Source organism: Nerophis ophidion, linkage group LG02 (genome assembly GCF_033978795.1).
Source record: "Nerophis ophidion isolate RoL-2023_Sa linkage group LG02, RoL_Noph_v1.0, whole genome shotgun sequence".
NCBI classification, from domain to species: domain Eukaryota; kingdom Metazoa; phylum Chordata; class Actinopteri; order Syngnathiformes; family Syngnathidae; genus Nerophis; species Nerophis ophidion.
Genome location: NC_084612.1, coordinates 83,929,957 through 83,949,956, shown reverse-complemented (window position 1 = coordinate 83,949,956; position 20,000 = coordinate 83,929,957). Strand labels below are relative to the sequence as shown.

Genomic DNA, 20,000 nt, shown 5'->3' with positions numbered 1-20,000 from the left:
TGGATCTAACATAATAGTGAGAGTCCAGTCCACAGTGGATCTAACATAATAGTGAGAGTCCAGTCCACAGTGGATCTAACATAATAGTGAGAGTCCAGTCCATAGTGGATCCAACATAATAGTGAGAGTCCAGTCCATAGTGGATCTAACATAATAGTGAGAGTCCAGTCCACAGTGGATCTAACATAATAGTGGGAGTCCAGTCCATAGTGGATCTAACATAATAGTGAGAGTCCAGTCCATAGTGGATCTAACATAATAGTGAGAGTCCAGTCCATAGTGGATCTAACATAATAGTGAGAGTCCAGTCCATAGTGGATCTAACATAATAGTGAGAGTCCAGTCCATAGTGGATCCAACATAATAGTGAGAGTCCAGTCCATAGTGGATCTGACATAATACTGAGAGTCCAGTCCATAGTGGATCTAACATAATAGTGAGAGTCCAGTCCATAGTGGATCCAACATAATAGTGAGAGTCCAGTCCATAGTGGATCTAACATAATAGTGAGAGTCCAGTTCATAGTGGATCTAACATAATAGTGAGAGTCCAGTCCATAGTGGATCTAACATAATAGTGAGAGTCCAGTCCATAGTGGATCTAACATAATAGTGAGCGAGTAATAAAGGTTTTTGTAGTCTATTTTTCATGGGTTGTTTAAAATCCGATCTTCTATCGCGATGAAAGAGAAACTCAGGGTTAGGTGAGGTCTAAACATTTAATAGTCCTTTATTTTTCTCAAGCTGCTGTGTTACTCGACCTGTCCGTCTTAAAAGTGTAATGTGTGGATGTTTCCAGGTGGAACAGTTCAAACAGGACCCCAGCCCCTCCAAGTGTCTCCACTCCATGTTCCACGTGGACACGGGCGATGAGATCCAGGACTACAGCCAGTATCACCACCTGCAGGTCTCCTTCCACGCCACATTCATGCAGGGGTGTCCAAACTGAGGGCCGCACACTGAAGCGTTAAAGCATTTTTAACCCTTCTAGTTTGGTCCCAAAAAGTTAACTTGAACTTTTTTGGAAATGTTGATATTTTTTCCAGTTTATTTGGGCAAGCACTCCATGTATGTGCAAGTAGCTTGGCTCCAAATTCCACATTTATAGCGTTTGAGTCCCTTTCACCTCACTTATGGCTTACGTCTGTTCCAACGTCTCACTTTTCCTCCGTGCTGGCTTCTAGAAGCAGTAGTTCATCCTCAGTACATTCAGCTTCAAAAAGATAATGTTTCAATGTTTATATGCAATATTTTCCACATAAAACATTTCAAAGTGGAATATTTGATGGGAGCCTGATGGATCTGTACAGTGATTCATAACAACATTAATTTTGATTTATTATTATTTTTAGGTCAGTTAAAAAAAAAAAAAGCGCTAAAATTATTACAGTTTCCAAAAAGTGTTAAAAATAACTCACTCAATTAGTTGTTTTTTTTGGTTTTGTTTTATTTATTTCTAACTGTCTTGATCAACTACAGATCTCTCCGTCAACTATACATTTGTATTATAATTATTTTCATGTTTTTGTTTTGTTTTGTTTGATTTATGCCTTTTTTTGTCATATAAAACTTTAGTTTTTTCATGGCAAACATACAACATATTCAATATTTTCTTCCAAAAATAAATAAAATGGTAATATTTGCTGCAAAGTAATTGGAGCCTTAAAAAGGTCAATAATTCATAACAACATTGATTTTGATTCAATATTATTTTTTCAGGCAATGACAGTTAAAAAAAACAGTGAAATTATTGGGGATCCATAAAAATTACAAACAATAAAATAAAATAAATAAATAAAAAATATATATGTATGATTAATAACATTGATTTTGATTTATTAATATTTTTGGGTCACACAGTTTAAAAAATCAACACTAAAATTATTACAGATTCCGAATGCCCAACTCATAAGTGTTAAAAATAAGTCATACTTTTTATTTATCATTTTTATTTTATTTTATTTTTTTTACGTTTAATTTCTAAATCTCTTGATCAACTACAGATTTATCCGTCAACTATAATTTTTTGTTATAATTCTTTTTTATGTGTTTTTTTTTTTTTTTATTGTTCTCTGTCTTTTTTCTCATATAAAACTTTGTTTTATTATGGAAAACATACAAAATATTCAATATTTTTTGGAAAATTATATAAAATGGTAATGTTGGATGCAAATTAATTGGAGCCTTAAAAAGGTCAATGATTCATAACAACATTGATTTTGATTTATTATTATTTTTGGGGCAGATAGTTAAAAAAACAAAGGGAAAAACAATACAAAAATTATTACAGATTCCAAAAGGCCTGACTCATAAGTGTTAAAAATAAGTCACAGAATTGTTTTTTTATTTTTAATTTCTACATCTCTTGATCAACTACAGATGTATCCGTAGTTTAGTATAGTTATTTTCATGTGTATTTTTTTGTTTGTTCTCTGTCTTTTTTGTCATGTAAAACTTTGTTTTGTTTTTAATGCAAACATACAAAATATTCAACATTTTCTTCCAAAAATAAATAAAATGGTGATATTTGCTGCAAAGTAATTGGAGCCTTAAAACGGTCAATAATTCATAACATTTATTTTGATTCAATATTATTTTATTCAGGCAATGACAGTAATAAAAAAAAAACAACAGTAAATTTATTGGGGGATCCATAAAGGTCCCACTCATAAAAGCGTTAAAAAAAATATATATATCTTATTATTATTATTATTTTTTAAACTCTACATGAACGTCAGGTCTCTGTCATTAAAAAAATATATATAAACATTGAGATTTTTTTGTTTGTTTTGTGCATTTTGTGTCAAACTTTTTTTCATAGCAAACACAAAATATGCGTATTTAATTTCCCCCCAAAAAAACATTTCAAAGAGTAATATTTGATGTGAAGTAATTGTAGCATTTAATACGTCAATAATTCATAAAATCTATTTTGATTTATTAATATATTTTGGGCACACATTTTTATTAAAAAAAAACACTAAAATTATTACAGATTCCAAAAGGGACAACTCATAAGTGTTAAAAATAAGTCACACAATTATTTTATTTATTTTTTTAATTTCAATTTCTAAATCTTTTGATCAACACCAGATCTGTCCGTCAACTATACATTTTTATTATAACTATTTTTATGTTGTTTTTTTTTTGTGCTTGTTTTATGCCTTTTTTGTCATATAAAACTTTGCTTTTTTATGGCAAACAAACGAAATATTTAATATTTTCCTCCAAAATTAAATTAAATGGTAATATTTCCTGCAAATTAATTGGAGCCTTAAAAAGGTTAATGATTCATAACATTGATTTTGATTTATTATTATTTTTTGGGGGCGGACGGTTAAAAAAAAAAGACACAAATTATTACAGATTCCAAAAGTGTTAAAAATAGGTCACACAATTTGTTTTCTTTTTTTATTTCTACAGATCTTGATCAACTACAGATCTGTCCGTCAATTATACAATTTTATTATTAGTATGTTTGTTTATTTATTTTTTTATTTGTTCTCTGCCTTTTTTGTCATATATAACTTTGTTTTTTTTAATGCAAACATAAAAAATATTAAATATTTTCTTCCAAAAATAAATAAAATGGTAATATTTGCTGCAAAGTAATTGGAGTTTTAAAAAGGTCAATAATTCATAACATTGATTTGGATTTAATATTGTTTTTCAGTCAATGACAGTTAAAAAAAAAAACTGTAAAATTATTGGGGATCCATAAGGGTCTCACTCATAAAAGTGTTAACAAAAAATAATTAATACAATATTTATTTAAAACTCTACATGAACTTCAGGTCTCTCTTTCAATTAAAAAATATATAAACGTTGATATTTTTTGTTGGTTTTGTGCACTTTTTGTCAAACAAAATGTTGTTTTTTCATAGCAAACACAAATTATGCGTATTTAATTTCCCCCCAAAACACATTTCAAAGAGTAATATTTGATGTGAAGTAATTGTAGTATTTAATAGGTTAATAATTCATAAAATCTATTTTGATTTATTAATATATTTTGGGCACACATTTTTATAAAAAAAACACTAAAATTATTACAGATTCCAAAAGGGACAACTCATAAGTGTTAAAAATAAGTCACACAATTATTTTATTTATTTTATTAATTTCAATTTCTAAATCTTTTGATCAACACAAGATCTGTCCGTCAACTATACATTTTTATTATAATTTTTATGTTGGTTTTTTTTTGCTTGTTCTATGCCTTTTTTGTCATATAAAACTTTGCTTTTTTATGGCAAACAAACGAAATATTTAATATTTTCCTCCAAAATTAAATAAAATGGTAATATTTCCTGCAAAGTAATTGGAGCCTTAAAAAGGTCAATAATTCATAACAACATGGATTTTGATGTATTATTATTTTTTGGGGCGGACGGTTAAAAAAAAGACAGAAATTATTAGATTCCAAGTGTTAATAAGTCACACAATTTTTAAAATTTTTTATTTCTACATCTGTTGATCAACTACAGATTTATCCGTCAACTATACATTTTTATTATAAGTATTTTAATTTGTTTTTAATTTGTTCTCTGCCTTTTTTGTCATATATAATATAATGCAAACATAAAAAATATTAAATATTTTCTTCAAAATATAAATAAATGGTAATATTTGCTGCAAAATAATTGGAATTTTAAAAAGGTCAATAATTCATAACATTGATTGAATTCAATATTTTTTTCAGTCAATGACAGTTAAAAAAAAAAAAAAAGTAAAATTATTGGGGATCCATAAGTGTCTCACTCATAAAAGTGTTAACAAAAAATAATTCATATAATATTTATTTAAAACTCTACATGAACTCTCTGTGAAGTGAATCATATTTATATAGCGCTTTTTCTCTAGTGACTCAAAGCGCTTTTACATAGTGAAAACCAATACCTAAATTACATTTAAAGCAGTGTGGGTGGCACTGGGAGCAGGTGGGTAAAGTGTCTTGCCCAAGGACACTACGGCAGTGGCTAGGATTGGCGAAACCGGGAATCGAACCTGCAACCCTCAAGTTGCTGGCACGGCCACTCTACCAACCGAGCTACACCGCCCCTCTATACTGCCCCTCTGTCAATAAAAAAACATACAAACATTGATATTTCTTGATGATTTGTGCACTTTTTGTCAAACTAAATGTTTTTTCATGGCAAACACCAAATATGCATATTTAATTTCCCCCCCAAAAACATTTCAGAGAGTAATATTTGATGTGAAGTAATTGTAGAATTTAATAGGTCAATAATTCATAACAACATTGATTTTGATTCATTATTATTTTTCAGTTTTAAAGGGAAAAAACAGCTTTGTGTTATTAGTCAACATTTTATCTTCTTCTGGTGACATTTCACCTCTTTTTATCTTTTATTGCACATTTAAAAAGAGCGTGCGGTCTGACTTGGGACATCTCTTACTTTCCTTGCTTCCTGTCCTCCGCTCCAACCGACTTGTCTTCCTGTGCCGTCTGCAGATCGACGCCGTGTCTCTGTTCCTGCTCTACCTGGTGGAGATGATCTGCTCGGGCCTGCAGATCATCTACAACACCGACGAGGTAAACAAACACGTGCAGCCATCTTGTGTTTGTGTGCTGCTTCATCCTCATCAATCACAGGCTTGCAGATGACACATTTGAGAGCAAAATAGCCCCATTTGTTGCTGCCGTGCCAGGAAATGACCTCAATTTTATCCAAAGTTCCATTTGAGTTTGTTCCGAAATGTAAAAAATGGCCTCTCATCTCTCATCTCTGCACCGTGCAACAATAGGAACTGACTTCTTCCAAGTTTAAGTGCGGTCACGACAAAAGGTTGGATTAATTGAGGTCATTGGGACGGCGTGGCGCAGTGGAAGAGTGGCCGTGCGCAACCCGAGGGTCACTGGTTCAAATCCCACCTAGAACCAACCTCGTCACGTCCGTTGTGTCCTGAGCAAGACACTTCACCCTTGCTCCTGATGGGTACTGGTTGGCGCCTTGCATGGCAGCTCCCTCCATCAGTGTGTGAATGTGTGTGTGAATGGGTAAATGTGGAAGTAGTGTCAAAGCGCTTTGAGTACCTTGAAGGTAGAAAAGCGCTATACAAGTACAACCCATTTATCATTTATTTATCATTTATTCATATATAAATGAATAAATGATAAATAAAATATATTCGCAAATAATAATTAACTTAGAATTTCATGGCTGCAACACGTGTCAAAGTAGTTGGGAAAGGGCATGTTCACCACTGTGTTACATCACCTTTTCTTTGAACAACACTCAATAAACGTTTGGGAACTGAGGAAACTAATTGTTGAAATACATTTTGGTACCGGTACCAAAATATTAGTATCGGGACAACCCTAGTAGAGATACAGGATATAGATGTAGATAGTACAAACCCTGTTTCCATATGAGTTGGGAAATTGTGTTAGAGGTAAATATAAACAGAATACAATGATTTGCAAATCCTTTTCAAGCCATATTCAGTTGAATATGCTACAAAGACAACATATTTGATGTTCAAAATCATAAACTTGATTTTCATTTTTTGCAAATAATAAATAACTTAGAATTTCATGGCTGCAACATGTGCCAAAGTAGTTGGGAAAGGGCATGTTCACCACTGTGTTACATCACCTTTTCTTTGAGCAACACTCAATAAACGTTTGGGAACTGAGGAAACTAATTGTTGAAATACATTTTGGTACCGGTACCAAAATATTAGTATCGGGACAACCCTAGTAGAGATACAGGATATAGATGTAGATAGTACAAACCCTGTTTCCATATGAGTTGGGAAATTGTGTTGGATGTAAATATAAACAGAATACAATGATTTGTAAATCCTTTTCAAGCCATATTCAGTTGAATATGCTACAAAGACAACATATTTGATGTTCATACTCATAAACTTGATTTTCATTTTTTGCAAATAATAAATAACTTAGAATTTCATGGCTGCAACACGTGTCAAAGTAGTTGGGAAAGGGCATGTTCACCACTGTGTTACATCACCTTTTCTTTGAACAACACTCAATAAACGTTTGGGAACTGAGGAAACTAATTGTTGAAGCTTTGAAAGTGGAATTCTTTCCCATTCTTGTTTTATGTAGAGCTTCAGTCCTTCAACAGTCCGGGGTCTCCGCTGTCCTATTTTACGCTTCATAAACATTTTCCATAGGAGACAGGTCTGGACTGCAGGCGGGCCAGGAAAGTACCCGCACTCTTGTTTTACAAAGCCACACTGTTGTACCACGTGGCTTGGCATTGTCTTGCTGAAATAAGCAGGGGCGTCCATTAAAAAGATGGCAGCATATGTTGTTCCAAAACCTGTATGTACCTTTCAGCATTAATGGTGCCTTCACAGATGTGTAAGTTACCCATGCCTTGGGCACTAATGCACCCCCATACCATCACACATGCTGGCTTTTACACTTTGCTTCCATAACAGTCTGGATGGTTCGCTTCCCCTTTGGTCCGGATGACACCGTGTCGAATATTTCCAAAAACAATTTGAAATGTGGACTCGTCAGACCACAGAACACTTTTCCACTTTGCATCAGTCCATCTTAGATGATCTCGGGCCCAGAGAAGCCGGCGGCGTTTCTGGATGTTGTTGATAAATGGCGTTCGCTTTGCATAGTAGAGCTTTAACTTGCACTTACAGATGTAGCGACCAACTGTATTTAGTGACAGTGGTTTTATGAAGTGTTCCTGAGCTCATGTGGTGATATCCTTCAGAGATTGTTTTGGTTCTAGACCTGAGGTGGTACTTGGTCTGAGGTGGTACTAGGTCTGAGGTGGTACTAGAACTGAGATGGTACTATTGCTAAGGTAGTTCTAGACCTGAGGTGGTACTAGGTCTGATGTGGTACTAGATCTGAGGTGGTTCTAGACCTGAGGTGGTTATAGACCTGAGGTGGTACTAGGACTGAGGTGGTACTAGATCTGAGTTGGTACTAGTGCTGTGGTGGTTCTAGACCTGAGGTGGTTATAGGCCTGAGGTGGTACTAGATCTGAGGTGGTACCAGATCTGAGGTGGTACTAGGTCTGAGGTGGTACTAGTTCTGAGGTGGTACTAGGTCTGAGGTGGTACTAGTTCTGAGGTGGTACTAGTTCTGAGGTGGTACTAGGTCTGAGATGGTACTAGGTCTGATAGTCCTGAGGTGGTATTAGAACTGAGATGGTACTAGTTCTGAGATGGTACTAGTCCTGAGGTGGTACTAGGTCTGAGATGGTACTAGTTCTGAGGTGGTAGTAGTCCTGAGGTGGTACTAGGTCTGAGATGGTACTAGTTCTGAGATGGTACTAGTCCTGAGGTGGTACTAGGCCTGAGATGGTACTAGTTCTGAGATGGTACTAGTTCTGAGGTGGTACTAGATCTGAGGTGGTACTAGTCCTGAGGTGGTACTAGTCCTGAGGTGGTACTAGTTCTGAGGTGGTACTAGATCTGAGGTGGTACTAGGTCTGAAGTGGTACTAGGACTGAGGTGGTACTAGATCTGAAGTGGTACTAGGTCTGAGGTGGTACTAGATCTGAGGTGGTACTAGTCCTGAGGTGGTACTAGGTCTGAGGTGGTACTAGTCCTGAGGTGGTACTAGGTCTGAGATGGTACTAGTTCTGAGGTGGTACTAGATCTGAGGTGGTACTAGGTCTGAAGTGGTACTAGGTCTGAGGTGGTACTAGATCTGAGGTGGTACTAGTCCTGAGGTGGTACTAGGTCTGAGATGGTACTAGTTCTGAGATGGTACTAGTCCTGAGGTGGTACTAGGTCTGAGATGGTACTAGTTCTGAGATGGTACTAGTTCTGAGGTGGTACTAGATCTGAGGTGGTACTAGTCCTGAGGTGGTACTAGTCCTGAGGTGGTACTAGGTCTGAGATGGTACTAGTTCTGAGGTGGTACTAGACCTGAGGTGGTACTAGTTCTGAGGTGGTACTAGGTCTGAGATGGTACTAGGTCTGAGATGGTACTAGTTCTGAGGTGGTAGTAGTCCTGAGGTGGTACTAGGGCTGAGATGGTACTAGTTCTGAGATGGTACTAGTCCTGAGGTGGTACTAGGTCTGAGATGGTACTAGGTCTGAAGTGGTACTAGGTCTGAGGTGGTACTAGATCTGAGGTGGTACTAGTCCTGAGGTGGTACTAGTCCTGAGGTGGTACTAGGTCTGAGATGGTACTAGTTCTGAGGTGGTACTAGGTCTGAGGTGGTACTAGGGCTGAGGTGGTACTAGTCCTGAGGTGGTACTAGGTCTGAGGTGGTACTAGTTCTGAGGTGGTAGTAGTCCTGAGGTGGTACTAGGTCTGAGATGGTACTAGTTCTGAGGTGGTAGTAGTCCTGAGGTGGTACTAGGTCTGAGATGGTACTAGTTCTGAGATGGTACTAGTCCTGAGGTGGTACTAGGTCTGAGATGGTACTAGTCCTGAGATGGTACTAGTTCTGAGGTGGTACTAGATCTGAGGTGGTACTAGTCCTGAGATGGTAGTAGTCCTGAGGTGGTACCCGGTCTGAGATGGTACTAGTACTGAGATGGTACTAGTTCTGAGGTGGTACTAGATCTGAGGTGGTACTAGTCCTGAGGTGGTACTAGGTCTGAGATGGTACTAGTTCTGAGGTGGTACTAGGTCTGAGGTGGTACTAGTCCTGAGGTGGTACTAGTTCTGAGATGGTACTAGTGCTGAGGTGGTACTAGATCTGAGGTGGTACTAGTCCTGAGGTGGTACTAGGCCTGAGGTGGTACTAGTCCTGAGGTGGTACTAGATCTGAGGTGGTACTAGGTCTGAAGTGGTACTAGGTCTGAGGTGGTACTAGGTCTGAGATGGTACTAGTCCTGAGGTGGTACTAAATCTGAGGTGGTACTAAATCTGAGGTGGTACTAGGTCTGAAGTGGTACTAGATCTGAGGTGGTACTAGTCCTGAGGTGGTACTAGGTCTGAGATGGTACTAGTTCTGAGGTGGTACTAGGTCTGAGGTGGTACTAGTCCTGAGGTGGTACTAGGTCTGAGATGGTACTAGTTCTGAGGTGGTACTAGATCTGAGGTGGTACTAGGTCTGAGGTGGTACTAGGTCTGAGATGGTACTAGTTCTGAGGTGGTAGTAGTCCTGAGGTGGTACTAGGGCTGAGATGGTACTAGTTCTGAGATGGTACTAGTCCTGAGGTGGTACTAGGTCTGAGATGGTACTAGGTCTGAAGTGGTACTAGGTCTGAGGTGGTACTAGATCTGAGGTGGTACTAGTCCTGAGGTGGTACTAGTCCTGAGGTGGTACTAGGTCTGAGATGGTACTAGTTCTGAGGTGGTACTAGGTCTGAGGTGGTACTAGGGCTGAGTTGGTACTAGTCCTGAGGTGGTACTAGGTCTGAGGTGGTACTAGTTCTGAGGTGGTAGTAGTCCTGAGGTGGTACTAGGTCTGAGGTGGTACTAGGTCTGAGATGGTACTAGTTCTGAGGTGGTACTAGGTCTGAGGTGGTACTAGGGCTGAGGTGGTACTAGTCCTGAGGTGGTACTAGGTCTGAGGTGGTACTAGTCCTGAGATGGTACTAGTCCTGAGGTGGTACTAGATCTGAGGTGGTACTAGTCCTGAGATGGTAGTAGTCCTGAGGTGGTACTAGGTCTGAGATGGTACTAGTACTGAGGTGGTACTAGTTCTGAGGTGGTAGTAGTCCTGAGGTGGTACTAGTCCTGAGGTGGTACTAGGTCTGAGATGGTACTAGTTCTGAGGTGGTACTAGGTCTGAGGTGGTACTAGGGCTGAGGTGGTACTAGTCCTGAGGTGGTACTAGGTCTGAGGTGGTACTAGTTCTGAGGTGGTAGTAGTCCTGAGGTGGTACTAGGTCTGAGATGGTACTAGTTCTGAGGTGGTAGTAGTCCTGAGGTGGTACTAGGTCTGAGATGGTACTAGTTCTGAGATGGTACTAGTCCTGAGGTGGTACTAGGTCTGAGATGGTACTAGTCCTGAGATGGTACTAGTTCTGAGGTGGTACTAGATCTGAGGTGGTACTAGTCCTGAGATGGTAGTAGTCCTGAGGTGGTACTAGGTCTGAGATGGTACTAGTACTGAGATGGTACTAGTTCTGAGGTGGTACTAGATCTGAGGTGGTACTAGTCCTGAGGTGGTACTAGGTCTGAGATGGTACTAGTTCTGAGGTGGTACTAGGTCTGAGGTGGTACTAGTCCTGAGGTGGTACTAGTTCTGAGATGGTACTAGTGCTGAGGTGGTACTAGATCTGAGGTGGTACTAGTCCTGAGGTGGTACTAGGTCTGAGATGGTACTAGTCCTGAGGTGGTACTAGATCTGAGGTGGTACTAGGTCTGAAGTGGTACTAGGTCTGAGGTGGTACTAGGTCTGAGATGGTACTAGTTCTGAGGTGGTACTAAATCTGAGGTGGTACTAAATCTGAGGTGGTACTAGGTCTGAAGTGGTACTAGATCTGAGGTGGTACTAGTCCTGAGGTGGTACTAGGTCTGAGATGGTACTAGTTCTGAGGTGGTACTAGGTCTGAGGTGGTACTAGTCCTGAGGTGGTACTAGGTCTGAGATGGTACTAGTCCTGAGATGGTACTAGTTCTGAGGTGGTACTAGATCTGAGGTGGTACTAGTCCTGAGATGGTAGTAGTCCTGAGGTGGTACTAGGTCTGAGATGGTACTAGTACTGAGATGGTACTAGTTCTGAGGTGGTACTAGATCTGAGGTGGTACTAGTCCTGAGGTGGTACTAGGTCTGAGATGGTACTAGTTCTGAGGTGGTACTAGGTCTGAGGTGGTACTAGTCCTGAGGTGGTACTAGTTCTGAGATGGTACTAGTGCTGAGGTGGTACTAGATCTGAGGTGGTACTAGTCCTGAGGTGGTACTAGGTCTGAGATGGTACTAGTCCTGAGGTGGTACTAGATCTGAGGTGGTACTAGGTCTGAAGTGGTACTAGGTCTGAGGTGGTACTAGGTCTGAGATGGTACTAGTTCTGAGGTGGTACTAAATCTGAGGTGGTACTAAATCTGAGGTGGTACTAGGTCTGAAGTGGTACTAGATCTGAGGTGGTACTAGTCCTGAGGTGGTACTAGGTCTGAGATGGTACTAGTTCTGAGGTGGTACTAGGTCTGAGGTGGTACTAGTCCTGAGGTGGTACTAGGTCTGAGATGGTACTAGTTCTGAGGTGGTACTAGATCTGAGGTGGTACTAGGTCTGAGGTGGTACTAGTCCTGAGGTGGTACTAGATGAAGTACTGCTGAGTCATGTGTAGTATGTATGTGTTGCAGACACAAATATGAACAGTTTGAGTTGGAATTGAAACATTATTTACATCTTTTCCAATCATTTTCTCATCTCAACTTTCCTCCCGCATGTCAAAAAGCCAATCATGTTTCCTCTTCTTCTTGCATTTCTCATGTGGACTGTGAACACTCTATATATATATATATATATATATATATATATATTTATATATATATATATATATATATATATATATATATTTGCAGCAATTTCAACATACACAGCATAAGAAATATACAGAATGTGATCAACACTAAAGGAAAGTACACATGGAGAGAAGCAGACACAGGAATTGGTTGCTGGAGATGATGTAGGAAGGAGTTTGGAGGAAACCAATCTTCGATTTTTCAGGAAGTGTCATGTCCACTATCATGTTGTGTCATTTCCACTATCATGTTGTGTCATTTCCACTATCATGTTGTGTCATTTCCACTATCATGTCCAGTGTTATGTCCAGTATCATTTCCACTATCATGTTCACTATCATGTCAGGCATCTTGTCCACTATCATGCCCACTATCATTTTGGTGTCATGTCCACTGTCATGGCCAGTATCATGTCTAGTATCATGTCCAAGGTCATGCCCACTATCATGTCTAGTATCATGTCTAGTATCATGTCCAAGGTCATGCCCAGTATCATGTCCAGTATCATGTCTACTATCATGTCCTGTGTCATGCCCACTATCATGTCCAGTGTCATGTCCAGCATCATGTCTACTATCATGTCCTGTGTCATGCCCACTATCATGTCTAGTATCATGTCCTGTGTCATGCCCACTATCATGTCTAGTATCATGTCCAGTGTCATGTCCAAGGTCATGTCCAGTGTCATGTCCAGTATCATGTCCAGCATCATGTCTACTATCATGTCCAGTGTCATGTCCAGTATCGTGTCCACCATCATGTCCAGTATCATGGCCACTGTCATGCCCACTATCATATCCATTATCATGTCCAGTATCATGTACACCATCATATCTACTAAAATGTCCACTATCATGTCCAGTATCATGTCCACCATCATGTCTACTATAATGTCCAGTATCATGTCCACCATCATGTCTACTATAATGTCCAGTATCATGTCCACTAACATGGCCAAGGTCATCCCCATTTTCATGTCCAGTATCATGTCAAGTATCATGTCCAGTATAATATCCAGTATCATGTACACCATCATATCTACTATAATGTCCAGTATCATGTCCACCATCATGTCTACTATAATGTCCAGTATCATGTCCACTAACATGTCCAAGGTCATCCCCATTTTCATGTCCAGTATCATGTACACCATCATATCTAATATAATGTCCAGTATCATGTCCACTAACATGTCCAAGGTCATCCCCATTTTCATGTCCAGTATCATGTCCAGTATCATGTCCAGTATCATGTCCACTATTATGTCTAGTATCATTTCTAGTATCATGTCCAGTATCATGTCAAGTATCATGTCTAGTATCATGTCCAGTATCATGTCCAGTATCATGTACACCATCATATCTACTATAATGTCCAGTATCATGTCCACTATCATGTCTACTATAATGTCCAGTATCATGTCCACTAACATGTCCAAGGTCATCCCCATTTTCATGTCCAGTATCATGTCCAGTATCATGTCTAGTATCATGTCCAGTATCATGTCCAGTATCATGTCCACTATTATGTCTAGTATCATGTCTAGTATCATGTCCAGTATCATGTCAAGTATCATGTCTAGTATCATGTCCAGTATAATGTCCAGTATCATGTACACCATCATATCTACTATAATGTCCAGTATCATGTCCACTATCATGTCTACTATAATGTCCAGTATCATGTCCACTAACATGTCCAAGGTCATCCCCATTTTCATGTCCAGTATCATGTACACCATCATATCTAATATAATGTCCAGTATCATGTCCACTAACATGTCCAAGGTCATCCCCATTTTCATGTCCAGTATCATGTCCAGTATCATGTCTAGTATCATGTCTAGTATCATGTCCAGTATCATGTCCAGTATCATGTCCAGTATCATGTCCACTATTATGTCTAGTATCATGTCTAGTATCATGTCCAGTATCATGTCAAGTATCATGTCCAGTATCATGTCCAGTATCATGTCAAGTATCATGTCCAGTATCATGTCAAGTATCATGTCCAGTATCATGTCCAGTATCATGTCAAGTATCATGTCCAGTATCATGTCTAGTATCATGTCCAGTATCATGTCAAGTATCATGTCCAGTATCATGTCCATGTGAGAAAAAAAAGCCTGTAAAAAATGTAAAGTAAGGAATCATTAACTTATAAAATAATAAAAATGTCCCATTTTGACTTAAAATAAAATGAATTATACTTATGTAAAAGTAAGGAAAACATACATTTTAAAATATAGTTAAAATGTGACATTTTAATTGAATTAAAATTAAAAATATTTTTATAAATTTAATTAGAAAACGATTTTTTTAGTTCAATTTAAAAAACAAAACATATTTATGTATACATTAAAATAAAATCGGATGTTTTTATTTAATTCAAAATAAAATGAGAAACTATTAATGTATGTAATTAAAATATGATATTTCCTTATTTAAATAAATAAATGTAGTTATATAAATTAATCTGTTCATAACTTTTATGGACAGAATTTCTAGGCGCAGTCAAGGCGTTGAGGGGTTCCGGTTTGGTGACCGCAGGATTAGGTCTCTGCTTTTTGCAGATGATGTGGTCCTGATGGCTTCATCTGACCGGGATCTTCAGCTCTCACTGGATCGGTTCGCAGCCGAGTGTGAAGCGACCGGAATGAGAATCAGCACCACCAAGTCCGAGTCCATGGTTCTTGCCCGGAAAAGGGTGGAATGCCATCTCCGGGTTGGGGAGGAGACCCTCCCCCAAGTGGAGGAGTTCAAGTACCTAGGAGTCTTGTTCACCAGTGGGGGAAGAGTGGATCGTGAGATCGACAGGCGGATCGGTGCGGCGTCTTCAGTAATGCGGACGTTGTACCGATCCGTTGTGGTGAAGAAGGAGCTGAGCCGGAAGGCAAAGCTCTCAATTTACCGGTCGATCTACGTTCCCATCCTCACCTATGGTCATGAGCTTTGGGTCATGACCGAAAGGATAAGATCACGGGTACAAGCGGCCCAAATGAGTTTGGGTCTCTCCCTTAGAGATAGGGTGAGAAGCTCTACCATCCGGGAGGAACTCAAAGTAAAGCCGCTGCTCCTTCACATGGAGAGGAGCCAGATGAGGTGGTTCGGGCATCTGGTCAGGATGCCACCCGAACGCCTCCCTAGGGAGGTGTTTAGGGCACGTCCAACCGGTAGGAGGCCACGGGGAAGACCCAGGACACGTTGGGAAGACTATGTCTCCCGGCTGGCCTGGGAACGCCTCGGGATCCCCCGGGAAGAGCTAGACGGAGTGGCTGGGGAGAGGGAAGTCTGGGTTTCTCTGCTTAGGCTGCTGCCCCCGCGACCCGACCTCGGATAAGCGGAAGATGATGGATGGATGGATATATAAATTAAAATAGAATCCCATTGTTGAATTCAATTTATATATACATGTATATGTATATATATATATATATATATATATATATATATATATATATATATATGTATGCAATTAAAATGTGATGTTTTTTTAATATTATTAGATTTGAAACAGAATTACAATTATTTATATATAAATTCAATTAGAATATGATTTTAAAATACATTTGAAATAGAAAAATATATTTATGCCTTAAATAAATAAAAAACGACTTTAGAAAATTACAAATTGATTAGAATCAGAACATATAAGAATCACGATTTGAATGTAAATCAATTTTATTTTCTATGATTTTTATGATTTTATATTTTTTATTATATGATGAGATGTCATCAACATAGTTTCTAGTGTGGAAGCTGCAATGCAGTACACACACACACACACACACACACACACACACACACACACACACGTGTTCCTTGTTTGTGTTTGAAGCGGTGCAGAAAAACGTTCAATCAACCTCCTTCCAGACTCTGCTTTCACTTTCACTTTCACTTTCACTTTCACTATGTGGCGTCACACATCTCTCGCGGTGTTTTTTTTTATCCCGGGCTATAGCGCAGGTAGTGTGTGTGTGTGTGTGTGTGTGTGCTCATGCATACTACACACGATAAAAGTGTGTGTGTTTGTGTGTGTGTGTGTGTGTGATGGCGGCGTCCATTAAGATGTGATTAAGATATTTGACACTAAAGCCATCCTTCTTGTTCATCTCCAAAACAAGAAGACAAACCACAAACATCCAACTCCTGCTTCTCCCTGCAGCTTTGTCATTTTAGATTACATCTCCAATCACTCAAGTACACACACACATACACACACACACACACACACACACACACACACACTTTACGCTGAAGTTTGTTCAATGATTTCCAGCCTGTGGTCACATGTCATGCTTGTGCTGTGAGGTGAAGATGACGTCACTAACAAATATTCTCAATATACTCCAAACTTTCCCACAAAAGGTCGCACACTTAAAAGAAATGAAAGCAAACAGGGGCAAATTTGATATTTTGTCATTTTCCAAACCAATAGAAAATATATTTCTAAACTTTAGTGTTATTTCTGTCATAAACATGGTAAAGATATCATACATTATTTGATTGTGTTGTTCAATAATTAAACCTCAACATCAACATCGGAAAGTGAAACAAACAAAAAAACAAACAAACAAAAAGTGTTATGCCCTTTTTGTAAAAAAAACACCTGTTTTTCTAAGGCCATTCACCCATCTTCTTCCACTTATCGCAAGTCGGTATCCAGTATCATGTCCAGTCTGTTATCATTCCCAGTATCCTGTCCAGTGTCATCTCCAGTATCATGCCTGGTGTCATCTCCAGTATCATGTCACCTGTCATGTTCAGTATCATGTCCACTGTTATGTCATAGGTCATGTTCAGTATCATGCCCTGTATCATCTTCAGTATCATCTCCAATATCATATTCAGTTTCATCTCCAATATCAAGCCCAGTATCTTCCCCAGTATCATGTCCAGTGTCATCTTCAACATCATGCCCAGTATCCTATCTAGTATCATGTCCAGTGTCATCTCCAGTATCATGTCCACTATCCTGTCCAGTATCAACCCCAGTATCGTGTCCAGTATCATCTCCAGTATCATGTCACCTATCATGTTCAGTATTATGTCCTAGGTCATGTTCAGTATCATGCCCAGTGTCATCTCCAGTATCATGCCCAGTATCATCTTCAGTATCATCTCCAGTATCATGTTCAGTGTCATCTCCAGTATCCAGCCCCGTATCATCCCCAGTATCATGTCCAGTGTCATCTTCAACATCATGCCCAGTATCCTATCTAGTATTATGTCCAGTATCATGTCCAGTGTCATCTCTAGTATCATGTCCAGTATCATCTCCATTATCATGATCAGTATCATGTCCAGTGTCATCTCCAGTATCATGTCCAGTGTCATCTTCAACATCATGCCCAGTATCATGTCCAGTGTCATCTTCAGCATCATGTCCAGTGTCAACTCCAGTATCATGTCCACTATCATTTACAGTATCATATCCACTATCATGTTCAGTATCATATCCACTATCATGTTCAGTATCATTCCCACTATCATGTCCAGTATCATCTCCAGTATCCAGCCCAGTATCATCCCCAGTATCATGTCCAGTGTCATCTTCAACATCATGCCCAGTATCCTATCTAGTATTATGTCCAGTATCATGTCCAGTGTCAACTCCAGTATCATGTCCAGTATCATGTTCAGTATCATGTCCATTGTCATCTCCAGTATCATGTGCAGTGTCATCATCAACATCATGCCCAATATCCTATCTAGTATTATGTCCAGTATCATGTCCAGTGTCATCTCTAGTATCATGTCCAGTATCATCTCCATTATCATGTTCAGTATCATGTCCAGTGTCATCTCCAGTATCATGTCCAGTGTCATCTTCAACATCATGCCCAGTATCATGTCCAGTGTCAACTCCAGTATCATGTCCACTATCATTTACAGTATCATATCCACTATCATGTTCAGTATCATATCCACTATCATGTTCAGTATCATTCCCACTATCATGTCCAGTATCATCTCCAGTATCCAGCCCAGTATCCAGCCCAGTATCATCCCCAGTATCATGTCCAGTGTCATATTCAACATCATGCCCAGTATCCTATCTAGTATTATGTCCAGTATCATGTCCAGTGTCAACTCCAGTATCATGTCTAGTATCATGTTCAGTATCATGTCCATTGTCATCTCCAGTATCATGTGCAGTGTCATCATCAACATCATGCCCAATATCCTATCTAGTATTATGTCCAGTATCATGTCCAGTGTCATCTCCAGTATCATGTCCAGTATCATCTCCATTATCATGTTCAGTATCATGTCCAGTGTCATCTTCAACATCATGCCCAGTATCATGTCCAGTGTCATCTCAAGCATCATGTCCAGTGTCAACTCCAGTATCATGTCCACTATCATGTACAGTATCATATCCACTATCATGTTCAGTATCATTCCCACTATCATGTCCAGTATCATCTCCAGTGTCCAGCCCAGTATCATCCCCAGTATCATGTCCAGTGTCATCTTCAACATCATGCCCAGTATCCTATCTAGAATTATGTCCAGTATCATGTCCAGTGTCAACTCCAGTATCATGTCCAGTATCATGTTCAGTATCATGTCCATTTTCATCTCCAGTATCATGTCCAGTGTCATCTTCAACATCATGCCCAGTATCCTATCTAGTATTATGTCCAGTATCATGTCCAGTGTCATCTCTAGTATCATGTCCAGCATCATCTCCATTATCGTGTTCAGTATCATGTCCAGTGTCATCTCCAGTATCACGTCCAGTGTCATCTTCAACATCATGCCCAGTATCATGTCCAGTGTCATCTTCAGTATCATGTCCAGTGTCAACTCCAGTATCATGTCCACTATCATGTACAGTATCATATCCACTATCATGTCCACTATCATGTTCAGTATCATTCCCACTATCATGTCCAGTATCATCTCCAGTGTCCAGCCCAGTGTCATCCCCAGTATCATGTCCAGTGTCATCTTCAACATCATGCCCAGTATCCTATCTAGTATTATATCAAGTATCATGTCCAGTGTCAACTCCAGTATCATGTCCAGTGTCAACTCCAGTATCATGTCCAGTGTCATCTTCAGTATCATGTCCAGTGTCAACTCCAGTATCATGTCCACTATCATATCCAGTATCATGTCCACTATCATGTTCAGTATCATTCCCACTATCATGTCCAGTATCGTCTCCAGTATCATGTCCACTATCATGTACACTGCCCAGTATCCTGTCCAGTATCATGCACAGTATCATGTACGGTTTCATGCCCAGTGTCATCTCCAGTATCATACTCAGTGTCATGTCCAGTATCATGTCCAGGATCATCTTCAACATCTTGCCCGGTATCATGTCCAGTGTTATCTGCAACAGCATGCCCAGTATACTGTCCAGTATCATCTCCAGTATCATGCTCAGTGTCATGTCCAGTATCTTGTCCAGTGTGACCTTCAACATCATGCCCAGTATCATGTCCAGTATCATGTCCAGTGCCATCTTCAGCACCATGCCCAGTATCCTGTCCAGTATCATGTCGAGTGTCATCTTCAGTATCATTCCCCACTATCATGTCCAGTATTATGGGGTCACGGGGGCAGCAGCCTAAGCAGAGAATCCCACACGTCCC

General features: G+C 39.2%; 1 protein-coding gene across 5 annotated transcripts in view; it reads left to right on the top strand.

Moving 5' to 3' along the window:
* The window catches only part of phkb (phosphorylase kinase, beta), a 274,364-nt gene that overhangs the window by 60,931 nt on the left and 193,433 nt on the right, over nucleotides 1-20,000 (top strand). For all 5 annotated transcript variants that reach the window (XM_061892491.1, XM_061892500.1, XM_061892487.1 and 2 more), the window contains 2 exons: nucleotides 799-906; nucleotides 5,476-5,556. In XM_061892491.1, the coding sequence (XP_061748475.1) occupies nucleotides 799-906; nucleotides 5,476-5,556 (189 nt within the window). The remainder of the gene's footprint in view (nucleotides 1-798; nucleotides 907-5,475; nucleotides 5,557-20,000) is intronic.